The 22,457-nt window shown below is 34.0% G+C and overlaps 1 protein-coding gene across 1 annotated transcript in view; it reads left to right on the top strand.

Moving 5' to 3' along the window:
* LOC124236751 (probable ATP-dependent RNA helicase DDX60) overlaps window positions 1-22,457 on the top strand; it is a 75,097-nt gene that overhangs the window by 19,223 nt on the left and 33,417 nt on the right. Inside the window, exons 10-18 of the mRNA XM_046655724.1 lie at window positions 4,706-4,845; window positions 6,567-6,676; window positions 6,776-6,880; window positions 7,459-7,568; window positions 9,070-9,094; window positions 9,426-9,553; window positions 11,667-11,825; window positions 13,982-14,126; window positions 16,137-16,289. Of these exons, the coding sequence (XP_046511680.1) occupies window positions 4,706-4,845; window positions 6,567-6,676; window positions 6,776-6,880; window positions 7,459-7,568; window positions 9,070-9,094; window positions 9,426-9,553; window positions 11,667-11,825; window positions 13,982-14,126; window positions 16,137-16,289 (1,075 nt within the window). The remainder of the gene's footprint in view (window positions 1-4,705; window positions 4,846-6,566; window positions 6,677-6,775; window positions 6,881-7,458; window positions 7,569-9,069; window positions 9,095-9,425; window positions 9,554-11,666; window positions 11,826-13,981; window positions 14,127-16,136; window positions 16,290-22,457) is intronic.

Raw genomic sequence — 22,457 nt, 5'->3', positions numbered from 1 at the left:
TCACTCTATTTATAGATATTATAATCTATTTATCAATAAAGACTTCTTTTTTCGCCACAGAAAAATGTAGATTTTAATCTACATTGAATCTGTAGATTGTTTTGGGTAGTATGGACATTTTAACAATATTGATTCTTCCAATCCATGAGCACAGAATATCTTTCTATTTACTTTTGTCATCTTCAATTTTTTTCTTTAATATCCTGTAGTTTTCAATATACAGGTCTTTCACCTCCTTGGTTAAATTTATTCCTAGGTATTTTATTATTTTTGATGCAATTGTAAATAGGATTTTTAAATTCTGAGATTTCATTATTAGTGTATAGAAAAGTAACAGATTTTTGTGTATTGATTTTGTATCCTGCAACTTTCATGAATTCATTTATTACTTCTAACAGTTTTTTGATGAAGTATTTAGAGTTTTCTATATATAATATCATGTCATCTGCACATAATGACAGTTTTATGTCTTCCTTTCCAGTTTGGATGCATTTTCTTTCTTTCTTTCTTTCTTTCTTTCTTTCTTTCTTTCTTTCTTTCTTTCTTTCTTTCTTTCTTTCTTTCTTTCTTCCTTTCTTTCTTTCTTCCTTCCTTCCTTCCTTCCTTCCTTCCTTCCTTCCTTCCTTCCTTCCTTCCTTCCTTCCTTCCTTCCTTCCTTTCTTTCTTTCTTTCTTCTTTTTCTTTCTCTCCCTCTCTTTCTCTCTCTCTCTCTCTCCCTCTCCCTCTCCCTCCCTCTCTCTCTCTCTCTCTCTCTCTTTCTTTCTTTCTTTCTTTTCTTTTTGCCTAATTGCTCTGGCTAAGACTTTCAGGACTATGTTTTTAAAGGTAATGATGGTGGACCTCTTTCTCTTGTTCCTAATCTTAGAGGAAAAACTTTTAGCTTTTCATTGTTGAGCAGGATGCTAGCTGTGGGCTTGTCATGTATGGCCTTTATTACATTGAAGTACATTCTCTCTATACCCTCTATGTTGAGAGTTTTTATTGTAAGTAGTTCTTGAATTTTGTCAAATGCATTTTCTGCATCTATTGAGCTAATATGATTTTTACCCTTCATTTTGTTAATGTGGTATATCACATTGATTGATTTGCAGATGTTGAACCATTCTTGCATCCTTGGAATAAATTCCACTGGATCGTGGTGTGTGATTATTTTAACGTATTGTTGAATTCAGTTAATATTTTGCTGAGTATTTTTGCACCTATGTTCATCACAAATATTGGCCTGTAATTTTCTTTTCTTATAGCATCCTTGTCTGGTTTTGGTATCAGGGTAATGCTGGCCTTAGAAAATGAATTTGGAAGGGTTCCCTCCTCTTCTACTTTTTGTAAGAATTTGAGAAATGTTGGTATTAATTCTTCTTTGAACGTTAGGTAGGATTCACTAGGGAAGCCATCTGGTCCTGGACTTTTGTTTGTTGGGAGGTTACTGATTACTGATTACCTTAGTAGTAATAGGTCTGTTCAGATTTTCTATTTCATCATGAATCAATCTTGGTAGGTTTTATATTTCTAGGAATTTGTCCGTTTCTCTTATGCTGTCCAATTTGTTGGTGTAAAATTGCTCATAGTAGTTTCTTATGATCCTTTGTGTTTCTGTAATATCAGTTGTAACATGTCCTATTTCATTCTGATTTTATTTATTTGAGTCTTCTCTAACTTTTTATTGGTGAGTCTAACTAAAAGTTTATCAGTTTTGATTATCTTTTCAAAGAACCAGCTCTTAGTTTCATCAATCTTTTCTATTGTCTTTTTAGTCTCTATTTCATTTATTTTTGCTCTAATCTTTGTTTCCTACCTTCTACTAACTTTGGGTTCCATTTCTTCTTTTTCTAGTTCTTTATGTTATAAAACTAGGTTGTTTATTTGAGACTTTTCTTGTTTCTTGAGGTAGGTATTTATTACTATGAATTGTCCTCTTAGAACTGCTTTTGCGGCATGGCATAAATTTTGATATATTTCTATTTTTGATTATCTCAAGACATTTCTAAAAACTTCTCTTTTGATTTCTTTGACTCCTTAGTTGTTCATATCATGTTATTTAATCTCCACATATTTGTGAATTTTCCAGTTTTCTTCATGTAATTAACTTCTAGTTTTATACCACTCTGGCTGGAAAAGATGCTTGATATGATTTCAATCCTCTTAAATTTATTGTAACTTGTTTTGTGCCCTAACATATGATCTATCCTGGAAAATGTTCCATCTGCACTTGAGAAGAATGTGTATTTTGTTACTCTTGGATGGAATGCTGTGTAAACACCTGTCAAGTGTATCTTGCTGATGTTTTCATACTGATTTTCTGTCTGGATGACCTATCCATTGATCTAAGTGGGGTGTTAAAGTCCCCTACTATTATTGTGTTGCTGTCTATTTCTCTCTTTGGGTCTGTTAATATTTGCTTTAAATATTTGGGTGCATTACAAATGTTATATCCTCTCATTGGACTGACACTTTATCTTTATGTAATGCCTATTTTGGTCTCTTTATGTGGTCTTTGTTTTAAAGTCTGTTTTGTCTGATATGAGTGTTGCTACTCCAGCTCTCTTTTGGTTTCCATTTACATGGAATATCTTCTTCCCTCCCTTCACTTTCAGTCTGAATATGTCCTTACATCTAAAGTGAGTCTCTCCTAGGCAGTATAGATCTTGTTTTCTTAATCCATTCAGCCATTGTATGTCTTTTGATTAGAGAATTTGTTCCATTTATATTTAAAGTAATTGTCAATAGGTATGTACTTATTGCCATTTTGTTAATTGCTTTCTGGCTGTTTTTATAGTTCTTCTCTGTTCCTTTTTTCTTCTCTTGGTCTCTTCCTTTGTGGTTTGATCACTCTCTTTACTGGTATGCTTATGTTCCTTTCTCTTTTTCTTTTGTGGATATACTATAGGTTTTTGCTTTGTGGTTACCAGGAGGCTTACATATAACAACTTCTATCTATAATGATCCATTTTTAAGTTGATAACAACTTAAGTTTGATCCCATTCTAAAGCTCAAAATTTTTACTCTCCCCTCCCCACATTTAAGTTTTTGATTTCACATTTTGTATCTTTTTATCTTGTGAATACCTTAACTAATTATTGTAATTGTGGTTATTTTTTACTATTTTTCTCTTTTAACCTTCATATTATCTTTATAAGTAATTATTTCACTACCTTTACTATATATTTACCTTTCCAGTGAGATTTATTCTTTCATATGTGTTCTTGTTACTAATTAGCACCATTTCTTTTCAGTTTAAAGGTGTTCCTTAACATTTCTTGTAAGGTCAGTTTAGCGATGACGAATTCCTTAGGTTAGTTTGTCTGGAATACTCTATCTCCCCTTCAATTCTGAATGATAACTTTGCTGTGTAGAGTATTCTTGGTTGGAAGTTTTTTCTTTTAGCACTTTGACTATATCGTGCCACTCCCTTCTGACCTGCATAGTTTCTGTTAAAAAATTTGCTTACAGTCTTATGGGGGTGTCCTCATATGTAACAATTTGTTTTTCCCTTGCTACTTTTAATATTCTCTCCTGTATTTAACTTTTGACATTTTAACTATAATGTGTCTTGGTGTGGGCCCCTTTTGCTTCATATTATTTGAAACTTTCTGCGCTTTCTGGATCTGGATGTCCCTTTCCTTTCACATGTGAGGGAAGTTTTCAGCCATTATTTCTTTAATAAGATTTCTCCTCTTTTCTCTCTCTCTCCTGCATCTGGGAGTGCTATAATGTGAATGTTGGTTCACTTGATGTTGTCCCACGAGTCCCTTAAGCTGTCTTTACGTTTTTTCATTCCTTTCTCTTTTTGCTTCTCTAGTTGGGTGAGTTCTACTTCCTAGTCTTTTAGTTGACTGATCTTTTCTTCTGCTTCATCTAGTCTGCTATAGAAGCCCTCTATTATATTTTTCTGTTCAATTATTCTATCTTTCAGCTCTGTGACTTCTATTTTCTACTTTCTTATATTGCCAATCTCTTTTTTGAAGTTTCCTCTGTGTTTATCTATTCTTTCCCCAGTTCAGTGAGGATCTTTATGATGATTACATTGAAGTCTTTATCAAGTAAATTATTTATCTCTGTTTCATTAACTTTTTTCCTGCATTTTAATTTGTTCTTTCATCTGGGACATATCCCTATATTTCTTCATTTTACTGACTCTCTGTGTTGTTTCTATGTAGTAGATGAAACAAACCACCTCTCCCAGTCTTGAAGGAGTGGTTTTATGTAGGAGATGAATCTTGTCATTCAGCCTGCCCCAGCTCTTGTTTGTCTCTCAAATCTCTGTGCTTGTCCAAGCAGCGTATTATATTTTTGATACCTCCAAGTAGTTGAGAATGTGCCAAGGCCTGTCAGTGTCCCAGAGGGGAGGATCTCAGCACCTAAATTCCAGCAGCTAGAAGCCAGACTCTCAGGAAATTGCTTTTAAAAGTATGCAAATATATAGTCTTGTGGAATTGCAAGCATAACCCCCACTGGCCACCAGAGCCTGGCAATCTAAAGGTGTCCCCTAGGCAGCAGTAGCCAAAATTGGGACGCTAGGTGGGTGTATAGGCTAAACTAAAATATAAATGTAATTTTATAATGTAAAATATAAAGATAATTTTAGTATGTTCAATGTTTAGAGATTTTTACTCTCTTATCAATTTTAATGATTTTTCTTAGAAAAAATGATATTATAGATTTGTTTTTCTGTGACAGTAATGCTTTTCTTTTTTTTAATAACTAGATGGTTGGTGTTAATTAAAAGATACTGGCAACATGTTGAGAGCACAATGGAAAATTTTGGTTCATCACAAAATGCCCTGAAAGCTTCAAAGAAACAACAAAGAAAAAGAATAGAAAAGTCATCACACATAGTTAGACTGGGTATGAATATCTTAACCTCGGAGAAGGGGAACTCAGAATTATTGAGTACACTTGATGTGCTTGCAACATAATAGGGTATCTCATATGTGCAAAGCAACTTGGTCCTTACTATAACTCTGAAAGTTAAATCAATTTTACTTTCATTTATAGAGGAAACAAAATAAGTAAGAAACTTAGCTATTGGAGATTAAGTAACATGCTAAAGTCCACACAGCTAACTAATGGTGACTCTATTAAACTTGGAGATTAAGCTCTTTCCAAAGATTATTTATTTTGAAATAATGGGAATTCCTGCATAATGTTGTGTGGTTTAGGATGGAATTATAGCAAGGATATTTGTTTCACTTTTTATTTTGTAAGAAAAAGTTAAAGCCAAAACATATTTAGAGGGCACTTTTGGCTCACTGAAAAATGTTTGCTTCAGAATATCCTGTTTCACTTGTGGTCTAGTTCTATGCTATCATTCCACTTTCATGAATTTTCTTGACATTTGGATTATTCATTTTTCCTCATATCTTGCCTTTACTTTTTCATTTCTTTTTCTGGAGTGACCTTTCCACTACACTTGACTAAATCTTATCTATTATTTCAAAGATATTTTCTAGAGGCACAGCTCAAATTCTACCTTAATCCTTTCAGTTCAAGTGCCATACTGTATCCTACATTATGAAATTTTCTACTGTCTAATGTATTTTTATATGCCCTATTTTCTTTGGAGAACACTCATATTATATATATATTTTTTTAAGTACATAGACAATATTATATATAATGTGTATATTTGTCTTTATCCATGGCATAATATCTTATACTTTAAATGTACCACAAAAATTTAACTACTGAATCGATGAATGTTGCTATATCTTTTACATGTAACTATTTTCATGAAAATTCTCTGAAGTAGTATAAAATCATATTTTCTGGCTATTTTCCAACCAAAAGCTGCAGATCCCCCCATGTGACATTCATGCTGTCACCTGACAAATATTAAAGTGCCTAATATGTGCCAAGCCCCATTCTAGTCCCTAGGGATACAACAGGAAACAAACTCCCTGTTTTCATGTAGCTTAAATTCTAATGTAGACGTAGAGATTAAATAAGATTTGTAATAAGCACATTTAAAAATAAAATGAAATAAATAGCATGTTAGGTAGTGATAAGTGCTAAGAGAAATATAAATCCTAGTGCCTTATTAATAGAGACATTTGGGATATCAGCTTCCTAGATTTAAAATAAAAATGGACAAGAGAAAAAAGAAAACAAATTTCTGTGACTATTTCTGTGACCTGGTAATCTTATTCTCAAAGACAGAGAGATAGTATAATAATAATAGTAATAGTAAAACCTAATGTTTATAATTAAAAATTGTATGATTATATATCTATTTACTTTTCCCATGCCCCATTACACAAAGTCATGCTTTACAAGAATACGCAGAGAAATAAATTATAAAATCATAATTAAATACTAGGAACTGAAAAGCAATGATAGATTATAATTGAAGATTAAGACCAGGAGAAGTAAAGCACAGATCGACAGTATATGTACGTTGAGTCCTCTTTCAAGGTTCTTCCCAATGCACAGCAGTGTTTCTAGTGTTTTATTGACTATAGATTCATGCATAGGTATCCCTAGGCCTACTTATAATTGTAAAATCAGAGTTATATCATTGTTTTGAAAGCAAACAAATCTTAGTGATCATTTCAATCCTGTATTTACAGTATGGTACAAAGAACGATACAATGATCTAGAAAAGTATGTGTGTTCTCTAAAAGATAACGACTTTCTCATTGAACACTATCACCCATGTGCTGCACTTACAGTCAATCATGTAAGTATAAACGACTTTGGCAAATGAGTATGTATCCAGATTATTAAAAATATGCATATGGGATATAAAGTTAATAATGTTGTATTTCATGGTTTTTAGATAGAGAAATACGGAATCCCTTTAGACCTTGGATTTTCTCCTCGGGAAAGCATACTGCTTTATGATGCTATGGTACATGTTTGGCCAGAATGGCCAAGAATGCAGGTGTGTGTATATATATATATTCTATGACTGACAGCTCTAGTCCTTTGGCTGTGGCAGTCCATCAATAATGAGCAAATTCATGAATAGTATTTGTTCTGGTACAGCATCTCTGATTGTTAAGAGTATAAACTCCAGAGCCACAGTATTTTCAGGGTAAATTAGTTAAATTTTCTATATGTTTGCTTTTTCCCTGCCAAAAAGATAATAATTTCTGCTTTGTAGGGTTATTATGAAGAGTAACTGAATTGTTATTTATAAAATGCTTAGAATAGTGCCTTGCCATGGTAAGAAAAATACGTATGTTTAAAGTAAAAATGTTAGGAATTTTCTTTTATCTCTAAAGCTAAGACAATATTTAAAAAATTACGTTTTCGTAGATTCTAGTGAAAACAGGATAATATGCAACCATTAGATAGAGAACAGAACAGTCAGTCTATTTGCAGTTAACCCTGTAACTGGTAACTGAATATGGTTGGATATTGACTGTTTGAGAGGTTTATTTCATATTGGAATATATGGAAAACTTTAGAAAGGATGGTAACTGTTTTTCTTTGTATTTGTGGTTCTCCATTTTCAAGGAGTTAGAACCTGAAGAATTCAGCTGCTTCAAAAATAAGGTAGTCATCATGAGGGCAGATGCCAAGAAATATGAAGAGGAACTGAAAAAGGAAGTGATTCATTGGACTCAGCTGGACTGAACCAAGGTAGTTAAAACCATTTAGGATTTATTTAGGGAAAAGATTAATATAAAACGAATCTGACTTTTTCATTTAGGTTCAGGGGAATCACACATAAAGCTCTTGAGGATTTGAAGATGGATATCCCATTACCACGCATTGCAATTCTACTTTAAATTTAGTTAGCTAGTCGTGGAAAAATGCAAAGAATCATTACTTGAGCTCTAACCTGGACAACCCACACATGCTGGAACCATGTCCTTTTTGAATCTGCGTTTCAGACAGTTAAACCCAGGTTGGGCTATTTCTTTTCATAAAAGGTAGGACTTCTCTGATTTTTGAAACCACTGGGTCATTATCTTGATTCTCTTTTCCAATATTTCCCAAAGGAAGAACTTTTGTCTGTTTACTTGTTTGGTTAGGTAGGTGCTCAGCTTCTCTCTGTCACCAACAAACTGAATAGATAGGAGAAATTTTAAGTATTATTTATCTTATTTACTTTAAGTTCTATTCTTTGACTTTACTATTTTCTGGTGATAAAAAATCCCAATGATACTTTAGCTCCTGAAAATGAGTACTACAATATCTCAATGGCATTAGCAGTGGCACTTGCCCAAAGCTACCCAGGACTATTCATTGAACCATTAGAAGGAAAGAAATATGGATGAACTCGTTCACATATGCCGACATGTAATATCGAATAACTTTGACCACTTGGGGCCCTGTATCATGGTTAAGATGTGATCACTTTTTGATCAGCATCGTCTCAAGTAATGGAAGCAGGATTTCAATACATCCCTACCTCCCAACTTCTCATTCCATGTAGGAAGGAGCCCATTTTTTCTTTTTAAATTTCAATTACACATTGACTTGGGAAGACTGCCCAATCAGTGAGTCTGAAAACTACCTAATGTCAAGAATTACTACTATGTTAATAGAGGTTTTCATCACTAACTGCTTTTTAAAATCATCTAGGGAGCTTGGTCTTATCTCTAAAAATTCTGATCTCAGCAGCCTTGCATGGAGGTGGGGCACTGGAATTTTAAAACAACATTCTAGGTAATTTTAATGTGCAAGCAGAGTTGAGAATCTTTGGTCTATCATTGCCATTATCTGGCTTTTAACACACTTAGATCTATAGATGCCAGCCTAGATCAAATTTAATTTTACTAAGTCCCCTTACTTTGCCATCTGCTAAGAGGTGGCAAACCTCTCGGCTCCAATTAGTTCCATCCGATACCCTCTCCAGCAGGCACTAGCCCGTATATTTCCTTCCCTTATGACATGCTGTGCTATTCCTAACATGAAAATCCTCTTCTCATCTATTGAATGTTTGTTTGGTCATTTTATACTTTTTCCACCTAAAAGTTTAGTTTAAAACATTTCTTTTTCTTGTTTTTTATTTTAGATAATTCTGTTAAAAATATTATTTATAAACCAATAGGCATGTATAGGATATAAATTGAATGAGTAAATGAATCAAATTCTCTCTTAATTTTGTCTTTTTACCAGCCATCCTCTGATATCACAAGTCATGGTAAACTAAATTCTGCTTTCAATGAGTATTTATGTGGCCAGCTGTTTCTCTTGCTATATCATTTTCATTTCAAATTATTTTTTTAATTAGAGGGCTGGTTATACATAGTATCTTATACCAATTATTTTACTAGATGAACTTACAGTAGTCTTACTTTTTTAGTGATATAATTTCTTTGCAGTTTGATATGGCTTTGATTAGTGTTATAATTTACATTGATGTGGATGTCAACACAGTTTTCTATTATAAATGTTAGCTGGTTTTTTTTACCTATTCTAAACAATCGCAAATATTTTATCATCTACCTTTTACTTATGATATTTTTATTCAGGTAAATCAGTTACTGGAGTACCTTAAGCCTCAAACTTTTGACAGTTCAGAAACTGAAAAGCGAAGAATGTTTCCTTGTTTTGTGGAAAAACTTAAAGAAATGGATAGGCTTCCTGCAATATTTTTTTCGTAAGTAATATTTTCTGTAGATAGCATTCTACTTAAAATTGTATGAATATTGAGAACTTTTGAAAAGAGTAGTTGAGCAGGTATATAGAATTTCTGATTCAGCCATTCTAGTAGAATTTTGAAGAATTTTAATTCTATTATGTTGAAGCCGTACTTATTATGCCAACTTGGGTATAATATGAGAGGTAGGAAAACCTCTCGTTAAATTTTACTTCAAAATCTGATTGTGTAGTTAAGTACAATAGAAGTCTCTGGCCCTTCAGTTATTAGAAAAAGTCTATATATCATCAAAGTAAGATAAGCCAAAAATGATAAAACTGTATTGTGTGTTTGCCAAAAGAGAGCACGTACTCTAGTACACACACGCATACACACATACACATACGACCTCACACTAAATATTTGTTCTGTACCTTGTTTGCAAAAATGATTACATCTAAACCCCTGACTAAAAAGAAAAGATTTTAGGAAAGCTTTAAAACAATTTGCTGGTTTTCTCTTTCTATTTTTCCCTTCAAAGCATTTAAAGGAAAGTTAGATGGAGCTTAGTAGCAGACTCATCAAATAATTAGCAATCATGTTTTCATTATACTCAAAATAATGATTTTTTTCTTTGCAAAATATTTAATTGATCTGTACGGGCAAAATGAGTTCACATTCAAATCATTTCACTTTGCTCTTTGGTTCTGGACCAAGGACTCTGGAGGGATGCGGAAAAAGTTTGTGGCATGGTTGTACTTAAGGAATTGACAGTCATTAGGAGAGTGATAATATATATGACCCTGAAACAATTAGATTCAATAGTATAGCTAGTTAGTATGTAAATACTTAATAAACATTTCAGTGTTCAAGGCATTCTGTAGGTGTTATAGTGGATATGAGGAGATATTTGTCACTTCCAGGAAGATAGGAGGAAAAAGCAATAAATTATTAACTGTAAAGCACAGTCTGTCCCTCAAGGGTATGTAAGTTAGCACACATATGCACATACATAAGCACAATAAACACACTGAATGCTTTGCAGTTTAGCAGGAAGAGAAAATGCAATGGGTTGGAGTGGTCCAAAACACTTCTGCACAGGAGTTGGGTCTCAAAGAATAGATATGCTAGACAGGGAGGAGAGGGGAAGGATACTGAGCCTACATGTAATTTATTCCACCCCATTTGAAACAGAACAAGACCTTCTCCAAAACAAACCAACAAAGGAAAGAGTATGAGCAAATCTTACATGATGTAATTTATAAATGTAGATAATTTCTGCTCTGACTAGATAACAGGTAGATCATAAATATTGATGAAATGTAACTCTGTCATATCTATCTTGTATATATATATAATACGTGTATATCTCATATATAACTTATAGATTGTATATATGTCTCATATACGTCTTATATGTGTCATATATCTACATCATATATAAATATTATATATGTTTATATGAAAGAGAGAAAGAATAGCTATGGCTTGAGATTACTTTAATTTATGCACATTTATGTGTATATATCCACCCACCCCCATGATAAGCCTCATATGTATATAAATATACCAATTTCATAATTAAAAGGGTAATTTCAGACCAAATTGTGAATTATCTCAAATGCCTATAAAAGGAATTTACATTTTATGTAGTAGTAAACCGGAAACATTTTGAGCAAAGATAAAAAAGTTAAGCCAAGTATGATGAAGTATAAGAATATGCATAGAAATCTCTACAAAATAGAATTTCTAACTCAAACTGCATTTCATAGGTGAAAAAGAATTAACTAATAACAACAACAGAAAACTCTAGTCCATTCTTTATAAATATTCAGAAATGTTAATATACAGATTGTTTTAAAATGGGGAAGAGAGTAGTGTTAATCTGAAAAAATGCCCTTACCTGTTTTATTTATCACATTTATCATTCAAAAATTTACCTGTCTAGAAAATTCTGATCCCATTCACACAGACTCTACTTTGGGAGTCAAAAGGGCAAAAAGTGATGGAAGGCAGAGAATGATCCTGCCCAAACAAATGTTCTTTTTGCCAAAAATTTTATTTAGTAATTCAAACAGGTCTAGGTTGATATGAGCATGCGATTATCAAAAATTCTCACATATTTTAAATTTAGATACAACATTCACTCAGTGGAATTATCAGCTTCACGACTTCTTACTAATTTGATAAATAAGCGAAATACTCATAACAATCCAATTTCTGAAAGAGAGAAGAAAAATTTGAACAAGAAATTATGGAAGGCAATAAGATCTCAAAAGAGAAACTATGCTGCGTGAGTATTTCTACTCGAATTGTGGAATTAAATGTTTAATAAGAGATATGAATGTTCAGCTGTCTTTGTAATTCAAACTTGTTTTTATAGTGTAACTATACTACTTCATTCTTGTTTTATGACACATCAAGTTAGTTTAATTATACTTCACTTTTGCAGGCATGTGCAGGAGAGGATTTCTGAGTATTTTGATAATTATACAATATTTTACAATAATTTTCTTGATTATGTTAGCTTCCTTCCTTCTTTTATCTTAGAAGGGCAAATTATAATTTGTTTTTTAGAAATTGTAAGTTTTCAAATTTGCTTAAAATGGAGTGTATGAATGTTTATATCCATTTACGAAGGATAGCCATTAAAATATCAAACACCTAATTATTCAGAACAAATTCACTAACACATTTGTTTTTTAATATAACACTCAATAAACATGATTAGTATTTTTATTCCTTTATTGTCTTAATGTAAACCAGACAAATACTAAAAGAAATTGCCCTTCTTGTTTATTAAAATTTTTTTGCTTTTAATTATTTTATTGAGGTTACATTGGTTAATAACATTGTATACATTTCAGGTGTACGTTATTATATTTCAGCTTCTGTATAGACTGCATCGTATTCACCATCAATAAATCTAGTTTTTATCTGTCACCACATATGTGCTGTGCCCCTTTACTCCTTTCTCCCCCCTGCCACCTTCTTCCCCTCTGGTAACCACCAATCTGTTCTCTGTATCTATGTGTTTGTTTGTTTATTTTCCACATATCAGTGAAATCATATGATATTTGTCTTTCTTTGTCTGATTTACTTCTTTTAGCATAATACCTTCAAGGTCCATTCGTGTTGTCCCAAATGGCACAATTTTGTCTTTTCTATGGCTGAGTAGTATTCTATCATGTATACATACCACATCTTTCTCCATTCATCTGTTGATGGGCACCTGGGATATTTCCAAGTCTTGGGTGTTATGGATAACGCTGTGATGAACATAGGGGTGCATATATCTTTTTGAATTAGTGTTTTCATGTTCTTTCAATAAATACCCAGTAGTGGAGTAGCTGGATCATGATATTTCTATTTTTAATTTTTTGAGAAATCTTCATACTGTTTTCCATAGTGCCTGCACCAGTTTGCATTCCCACCAGCAGAGTATGAGGATTCCCTTTTCTCCATGTCCTTTCCAACACTTGTTATTTCTTATCTTTTTAATAATAGCCATTCTGGTGGGTGTGAGGTTGTTTCTCACTGTAGTTTTGATTTGTATCACCTCTGTTATTTTTGCTTCATTCTAACATATATATTAACCTGGGAAACAAAATTCATTATGATAATAGCTACAAAGTTCTCACCCTCACTCAGGATTATTTTTTACCATTTGTTCTTACGCACTCTTGAGAGAAATAGTAACCATAATGCAATAATTATTCTTTTCTGACTGCTTCTAATGTGTTTTTGAGACGGGTGGTCATATAGTGTGGGTTTGGGTCTGGAAAGAGTGACAGCCCTACATGTGTGCTGCCAAAACCTCAATGGCCCAGAGGCCAACTACTCTCATACAGGATGGTAGATACAAACCTCTTCTAATGGCCCAGCAGGCTGATCACTCTTCCTCTGCATGTCATTCCACCCAAACAATGACTTGTTGATTAAGAAATGCTCCAACATATCTCAAGGCTAATTTTGTGACCTATAGAAAATCCATTACAGCGTATGTTTGAAAGAAGAAAGTCGGCAGATAAATATTTTCTATACTTCTCCTATTATAAAGCATTTGAATTTAGATGCAATTATTAGGAAAATTGAATTGTTTCTTTTGAAATCAAACTTAATGTCAAAAATATAATTCCACTGGATATAGAAAATAAAAATTTTGTTGTCTTGAAAGATGGGAGAGGTGCAGAAGGTTTTTCTATTTCCTGTTAAATACATATTAATACATATATTTAAAATATACTTAAATGGTAAACTGATAAACAGGCAATTGAGGTAATCAAGGCCTGATGAATATACTCCAATAGGAATAATTATGTTTTGAGTTTGAATTCCCTTGCATTCTTTTCACCTGTCATTTATAGACATAACCTCAAACTTAAAAAAAAGGGAACATGCATGCTATAATCAATATATCTACTGGTTTTCCTAATATTTTATATTCAGTTTTTTAAACTCAGATTCAAATGCTAGAATTCAAAGAATTATTTTATGGGAGGCTGAAATAAAGGAAATAAAGAAAAACATTAAGAAGCATAATGAAGTTTCTCCTGAGTGTACTTATACTGATCATACAGCTGTGGATAATCAGGTAAGAGAAACGAAATGGAGATACATTTGGGTGCGTGCATACGTTTGCTAGGGCTGCTTTAACAAAATACCACAGGCTGGGTGGGTTTAAACAACAGAAATTTATTTTCTGACTTCTGGAGGATAGAAGTCTGAGATCCAAGTGTCAGCAGCGTTGATTCCTTCTGAGTGCCGTGAGGGAAGGATCTGTTCCAGGTCTCTCTCCTTGGCTTATAGATGGCCATCTTCTTTCCGTTTTTTCTGTTTCTCCCTTTGTACATGTCTGTGTCCAAATTTCCTCTTCTTATAAGGACACTAATCATACTGTATTAGGGTCTACCCCAATGAATTCATTTTAACTTAATTACCTTTGTAAAGACCCTATCTCCAAATATGGTCACATCTTGAGGTACTAGGGGTTACGACTTCGATATGTGAATTTTAAAAGGGATACATTTTAACCCCCTAAAAGTGCATGTAGCGTCTGTATTTTGATAAGACACACAACATAATTAATCTAAATTAATCTTGAAACAGTATTTGCGAGACTAAAGCTGGAGGCTGGAGAAATTAAGTAAATTATGTAAGCTAATATAGCTATTAAAAGCAGCTCGAAGCTTTGTGCCAAGGTGTAACTCCAACATCTAAAGCCTTTTTATCTCGTGAAATTGCCTTTATTAATTGAAGTTAATTATAACTATTCCTTTATGTATATAGAAACATGCAAATTAAATGTAAAAATCTCTTTTCTGAGCTACTGGCTTAAGCAACAACTTACTACAAGAACCTCAAAATCATATTTGTCTGTCTTCTGAAAATTCTTTCTTCTCTGTTCTATATCTACTATGTATTTAGTTCTTCAAACTGGAAACCGTAGAGTCATTATTGTCTTGTACTTCTCCCTTACCCCATATCTCATTCAAAAACTTAACTCTAGAATATGGATAGAGACCCTAAACAATGGGTGCTCATAAAATATTTGTTGATTGACCTAATCATTCATGTAGTAGTCAGAGAACTGTGTTTATTACTTGTTTATGCTTTTTTCTTTCCTTATGTTATGAGGTGGGTTCAGGGGTGGGAGGAAAAGCAGAATGAGAGAGAGAAAAGGAGGGAGAAAAAGAGAAGAGAGAGAAAGAGAGAGGAGACAGAGAAACAATTAATAGCAACTGAGAGAGAGCCAGAAAGAAATGCACAGAAACAGACACAGGGAGTTTCAGAGAGAGAGAGAGAGAGAGAGAGAAAGGAAATAGTGGGAAAGAGGAAAGAGAGAAAGAGAGAGAAAAGGAGGGAGAGAGAGGAAAAACAGGAAGTGGCATGCACAAAGAAAACAAGCAGAAAAAGACAGGAAGCCACAGACAAAGAAAGGGAGAGGGAGAGAGAGAGAGACCAACCCAACACTGGTCAGATATAACTGGAGGTATAACAGAAAAAAACCCAGTAAGTTAGTTTTGAATTAACAGCAGAAATTGAACAAAATAAAGGTGGTTGAAAATCAGACTAAGCTGAGAGCTTAGACAGGGATGGGTTTGGGTAGTAGGCTCGGGGCACTCTGGTCCCTCACTCACCTCTTAAAATTCTTATCCTTTCCCTTCAGTGTCTCCTAATTGCCCCAGGCTCAGCTAGAGTCCTTAGTGCAGTCTATTAGATCTATAAACAGTGATTAAACACCTTGGGAGCAAGGCTAGGTCTCCACCAATCAGTGGATATGGGGGAAAAAATGGGGTGCATGTTCCCAATGACAAAATGGATGAAGAAAGGATCATCACATATGAGGTTGGACTGCATTTGCCTGTATCAGATATAGAGCTTTGAAAGTCAGGTACTATGGAACTGTCTTACTTAAATACCCTATTTCAGGCACTTTATGGTTCAAATAGGCCTTGGCTTCTGGACTAAAACACAACTAGTCTTTTTAGAAATGTTTCCAATTCTGTGTTGATTTCTAAACAATTTTTTAATACATAACATCATTGTTAAGTTGAAAGATAAACGGTTTAATTTGATATGGCAAATTATTTGGGCATTTCAGACTTTAATGAAGATCTTACGCAGGCTGAGAGGAACAAGACAATGCTACAAACTGCACAGTCTGTTACGGCGGGGCATTGGATATCATCATGGTTCAATGGAGTATAAAGAAAGACAAGTTGTAGAGATGCTTTTCAGACTGAAGCATATCAAGGTTGGTGAACTTAGAGGATAACCTTCCTCAAAGCACTGCCTTCATTCCTATTGTCTGACTAGTAGAAAGAAATGTACGCTGACAGCTTATGGAGAGGTCACTCTACCTCCCTCCCCCATAATCCCTCCACCTAGAGGGATGTTCTGCTAACATTTTGGCACAACCTGTTCTTTTAAATACATTTTTATATAGTTAGTATACAATGTATATACAATTTGGGATCCTGTCTACGTTGCCCAATAGTGCATAATTAAGTGTATTATTAATTAGAATTACATAATAAACATTTTATGAGTGCATCATTATATGTACATATATAATTTACTTAAACATTCTGCTAATGTTGAAATTTTTTCTTTATAAACATATATCATCATTTCTGATTGTTAACGGGATCAATAGATTCTGCAAAGTGAATTAACTGTTTCAGAGAGCAAAAGTAATTCTAAGGCTCTAGAAATATATGCCAAATTTCTTTCCAGAACGACTCTGTTTACTTCACCTTAACAAATTTTGAGTATTATGGTTAAAAAGTGGAGTGGTGAATATAGTACAGAGAGTATCACATGTCCCAGACACTCAATTTCCCATATTATTAACAGCTTACATTTGTATGGTACATTTGTTACAATTAATGAATTAATACTGATAGACTCTTATGAACTAAAGTCCATTCTTTATTCACATTTCCTCAGCTATCCCCTTAATGTCCTTTTTCTGTTCCAAGATCCCATCCCATCACATTATATTTAGTTGTCAGATCTCCTTAGGCCCTCTTGGCTGTGACAGTTTCCCAAATTTGCCGTGTTTTTGGAGATCTTGATAGTTTTGAGGATTATTAGTCAAACATTTTGTAGAATATGCCTCAGCTGGAATTTCTCTGATGTTTTTCTCATGATTAGACTGTAATTATTTGTTTCTTGAAAGAAGACTACAGAGGAGATGTGCTATTCTCATCATATTAAGGGTATAGAGTATCAACATGACTTACTATTGATTTTAACCTTGAGCACCTGGCTGATTTAGGACTTGTTAGATTTCTCCACTATACAGTTATCTTTTATTCCCACTTTTCCATGCTGTCCTCTTTGGAAGGAAGTCACTAAGTGCAGCCCATACTTAAGGAGTAGGTGGTGTATTTATGTGCTACATCCTTATAACTGGAGTATGTACATAAATTATTTGGGATTCTACTGTATAGGAGATGTGTGTCTTTCTCATTTACTTATGCATCCAAAATTTATTTATATCAATATGGATATATGGATATTTATTTTATGCTTTGGATTATAATTCATGGTGCTTTATTTTATTGCTTATATTGTCCCAGTTTTGGCCATTGAGAGCTCTTTCATGTGCTTCCTGTATCCCTCTGGCATGCTTCCGTCATCGTGAGAGTTGTTCTTTGTGGGCACTCCCTCACTTTCTGTCAAAATAAGGTGCTCCAGGCTCATCGTGTATATTTCTTGCCTCAGCCTTAGAATCAGTCATTTCTCCAAAGAACATTGATTTCTTTTAGGGAAGTCCGAGCAACTGTTAAACTAAGAAAAGCCTAATAAGACAGGTCCAATAAATGTAATGTGAGACCCTAGGTGGATCCAGAAAACAGGTGTTAGGTGAAAACTAAAGGAATCTGAAAAAAGTATGGAGTCTGGTTAATAATAATATATAAATATTTGTTGATTAGTTGCAACAAATGTACAGTACAAATATGAGATGTTACTAATAGGGGAAACTGGGTACAGAGTATTTAAAAACTCATTATTATCTTTGCAAATTTTCTGTAAATCTAAAAACGTTCTAAAAAGAGTTTATTTAGAAATATGTTTTATACATGCATTAAAAGATGTGTTCTGTGAGTAGTGACTGTAGTGTGCTGTCAGACTTTTTAATTTAAATCTGTATTATTGGTAAATTTTTGTCTTCTATCAATTACTGAGAGCAGCATTATTGAGAGTACAAAGTATCAAAATCTCTCACTCTTAATGTAAATTTTTGTGTTTCTGTTTGTACTTCTGCCAGTTTTAGTTTATATGTTTTGATACACTACATTATGTAAGTAGCCAGCATTAAAAATCAGCACATTAAAATCTAAATCTAAATCTAACAGTCAACTTAGATTTTACATACAGAAAAATTATCCTTCTAGAATGAGGGCAGCATGGAGAATTTTAGACAAAAACTGAAAATGTTCATCATATCATCTCATCATTAAAAGAAAGTTCTAAACAATTTAAACAGATTGAAAGCAATTTCAGGAAAATAAAAGATAGTCCAAAATAAAAGAATGATCCTGGAAAATCATAAATTAAAACTTTCATAATCTGAATAAAAATTTTAAAATAACACTTTGGATTAAAAAAGAGATAAAATATGTTATAGTATTTATTTTAGAAGTGTGGATTGTTTGAGGTGATGTCCAAGAGGAAGATAAAATCACTGATCACTTTTCAACTTTTATAAGTACAAATTATATAAATTTGGCAGTACACACTGAAAGAACAGAATTTGAGTGTGTAACATCTGAACTACAGAGGAAAAATAAATGGCATGAAAAACGTGAATCAATCAAACAGTGATCAAGAGGTTTTCCAGTTCAAGATGGTGGCATAGAAGGGTTCTGAGCTCACCTTCTCCCACAGACACAATGAATCTACAGCTACACATGGAACAATTCCCTCAGAAAAGGATTTGAAAGCTAACTAAAGAGCACATCCACAACAAAGGATAAGAAGGACCATGTTGAGATCGATAAGAGAAAGGGAGACTCAGCCTCTCCTGAAGCCCTAATCCTGGTACTGCGACTCATAGTTGGGAGGGGTCTCATAACAGGAAACACATCCCTGAAGAGGGAGGGGTTTGTACCCAACCTCAGGCACCCCAACCCTTGGGACCTGCACCAGAGAGACAGGCTCCAAACCATCTGACCTTGAAAACCAATGGGGCTTACATCCAGGAGAACCATCAGGCTACAGGAAATGGAAAATCCACTCTTAATGGGCTGGTGCACAGACTCACTTGCCTCAAAACCCAGTGCAAAAGCAATAGTTTGAAAAGTGCCTAGACCATAGGTGATGGAGACTCATTTTCCTATATTAAAGTGTCTGCTGGAGAGGCAGGAACCTGTTGAGACTCTCTCCAGGGACAAAGATTGGTGAACACCATCTTTGTGTTCTTCTGACTCACTGGCGCTGGTGCTAGAGGGCACCATTTCATACCCTCCTTCTAGCCTGCTAGTTCTGGTGGAAGGACCTCACCTCCATGCACCATTGCCACAGAGGCCCACCTAGCTCCAGAAGGACTGGCTGAGTGCCCTGCCCCAGTGTGCTGCAGCCTGGTCCAACTACATGCAGCATCTCAGTCAAAAGAGAGAGTCTTGCATATTTGTGCACCACAGTTGCAGCCCTGCCACAAGAGGCAGGCACACACAGCCCACACAGGGAACATTTCTTGAGTACCTAGCTCTTGTAGCCAGTGGGGATTGTGCCTCTGGGCCCCATGTGGCATCTCCTGCATAAGGTTACTCTTTTAAGACTAAGAGGTACCTGATTTATCAATATATAGAAACAAACATGGAAAGTCAGACAAAATGAGGAGACAAAGGAACATGCTCCAAATGAAAGAACAAGGCAAAACTTCAGAAAAAGATATTGATGAAATGAAGATAAGCAATCCACTTGATAAAGAGTTGAAAGTAATGGTCATAAAGATGCTCACCGAACATGGGAGAAGAATGGATGAACCTAGTGAGATCTTCAACAAAGAGACATAAAATATAAGAAAGTTCCAAACAGAAATTACAAAGCTAGGAATACAATAACTGAACCGAAAAATAAGTATCGGGGTTCATCAACAGCATGCTGGGTGAAGCAGAAGAATGGATCAGTGGGCTGTGGAACACGTGGAACTCAGAACATCAAAAAGAAGAATTTAAAAACGTGAAGATGGCTTAAGGGACCTTTGGGACATCAAGTGAAATAGAATTTGAATCATAGGGGTCTCAGAACAAGAAGAGAGAGAGAAAGAAAGGAGAGAGTCATTTTTTGAAGAAATAGTGTCTGAAAACTTCCCTAATCTGGGGAAGAAAGCAGACATCCAGGTCCAGGAAGCCCAGAGAGTTCTTTATAAGATGAACACAAAGAGACCCACACCAATACACATTATAATTAAAATGATAAAAGTTAAGGTAAAGAGAGACTCTTAAAAAGCAACAAGAGAAGAACAACTTATTACATACAAGGGAAACCCCATGAGGTTGTCAGCTGATTTTTCAGCAGAAACTTTGCCGGCCAGAAGAGAGTGGTGTGACATGTTCAAAGTGCTGAAAGGAAAAAACTTCCAACCAGGAATTCTTTATCCGGCAAGGTCATCATTCAGAGTTGAAGGAGAGATTAAGAGTTTTCCAGATGAGTAAAAACTAACTAGTTCAGCAGCACTAAACAGCCTTAAAAGAGATATTAAAGGGACTTCTTTTAGCTGGAAAGAAATAGCACTAGTTGGTAAGAAGAAAATACATGAAAGTGCAAATCTCTGGAAAAAGTAAATATGTAGTAAAGATAGTGAATGAATCACTTATAAAGCAAGTATGAAGGTTAAAAGATAAAAGTAATAAAATGAACTAAAAGTACAATAGTTAGTTAAGAAATGCATAACATAAAAAGATATAAAAGGTGACATCAAAATATGAAACACAGGAGGAAGGGAGTACAAATGCAAAGTTTTGGAATTCGCTCAAGTTTAAGCTGTTATCAACTTAAGATAGATTGTTACATACGTAGGATGTCATATGTGAACCTCATGGTAACCACAAAGCAAAAATTTATGGTAAATAGCTAAGAGAAAGTGAGAAAAGAATCTAAACATAACACTAAAGAAAACCATCAAACCACAAAGGAAGATAGGAGGAGAAAAAGAAATGGACAGAGAGGAACTATGAAAATAGCCAGAAAACAATTAACAAAATGGCAATAAATACATATCTATTAATTATTTTAAATTAAATAGACTAAACTCTCCAATCAAAAGACATGGAGTGGCTGAATGGATAAAAAAACAAGAGCCATTTATATGCTGCCTAGAAGAAACTCTCTTCAGAAGTAAGGACACACACTGACGGAGAGTGAAGGGATGGAGAAGATATTCCACGCAAATGGAAACAAAAAGAAAGCTGGGTAGCTATGCTCAGACAAAACAGACTTTAAAAGAAAGACTGTAATAAATGATAAAGAATGACATTACCTAATAATAAAAGAGTCAAGCAAGCAAGAAGATATGACATTTATAAATATATATGCAGCCAACATAAAATTACCAGATATATAAAGCAAATATTAGTGGACCTAAAGGGAGAAACTGAAAGCATTACTATAAAAGTAGGGAACTTTAACACCACACTTACATCAATGGATAGATCATCCAGACAGAAAATCAATAAGAAAATATTGACCAGAAAAGACACATGAGACCATATAAACTTAATAGATATATATAGAACATTTTATCCATCCAAAAGCAACAGAATATTCATTTTTCTCGAATGCACATGGAACATTCTACAGGATAGATCACATGCTAGGCCACCAAACAAGTTACAATAAATTTAAGAAAATTGAAATTATATCAACCATCTTCTCTGACCACATGGTTTGAAACTAGAAATTAATTATAAAAAGAAAACTGGAAAAACCACAAAAATGTGTAGATTAAGCAGCATGTTACTGAACAACCAATGAGTCATTGAAGAAATCAAAGAACAAATAAAAAGATACATAGAGACAAATGAAAACAGAAATGTGACATACCAAAATCTGTGGGATGTAGCAAAAGTGATTCTAAGAGGGAAGTTTATAACAATATGGGCATACATCAAAAAACAAGAAAAATCTCAAGTAAACAACCTAACTTTATACATCAAGGAACTAGAAAAAGAAGAACAAATGAAGCCCAAAGATAGTAGAAGGAAGGAAATAAAGATTAGAGCAAAGATAAATGAAATAGACACTAAAAGACAATAGTAAAGATCAATGAAACTAAGAGCTGGTTCTTTGAAAAGATAACCAAATTGACAAACTTAGCTAGACTCACCAAGAAAAAGTGAGAGGACTCAAATAAATATCGGATATGAGAGAGGAGATGTTACAACAGATATTGCAGAAATACAAAGGATCT

Source organism: Equus quagga, chromosome 3 (genome assembly GCF_021613505.1).
Source record: "Equus quagga isolate Etosha38 chromosome 3, UCLA_HA_Equagga_1.0, whole genome shotgun sequence".
NCBI lineage: Eukaryota > Metazoa > Chordata > Mammalia > Perissodactyla > Equidae > Equus > Equus quagga.
Note: the sequence above shows the minus strand (reverse complement) of the source record. Positions and strands in the feature narration are given on the sequence as shown.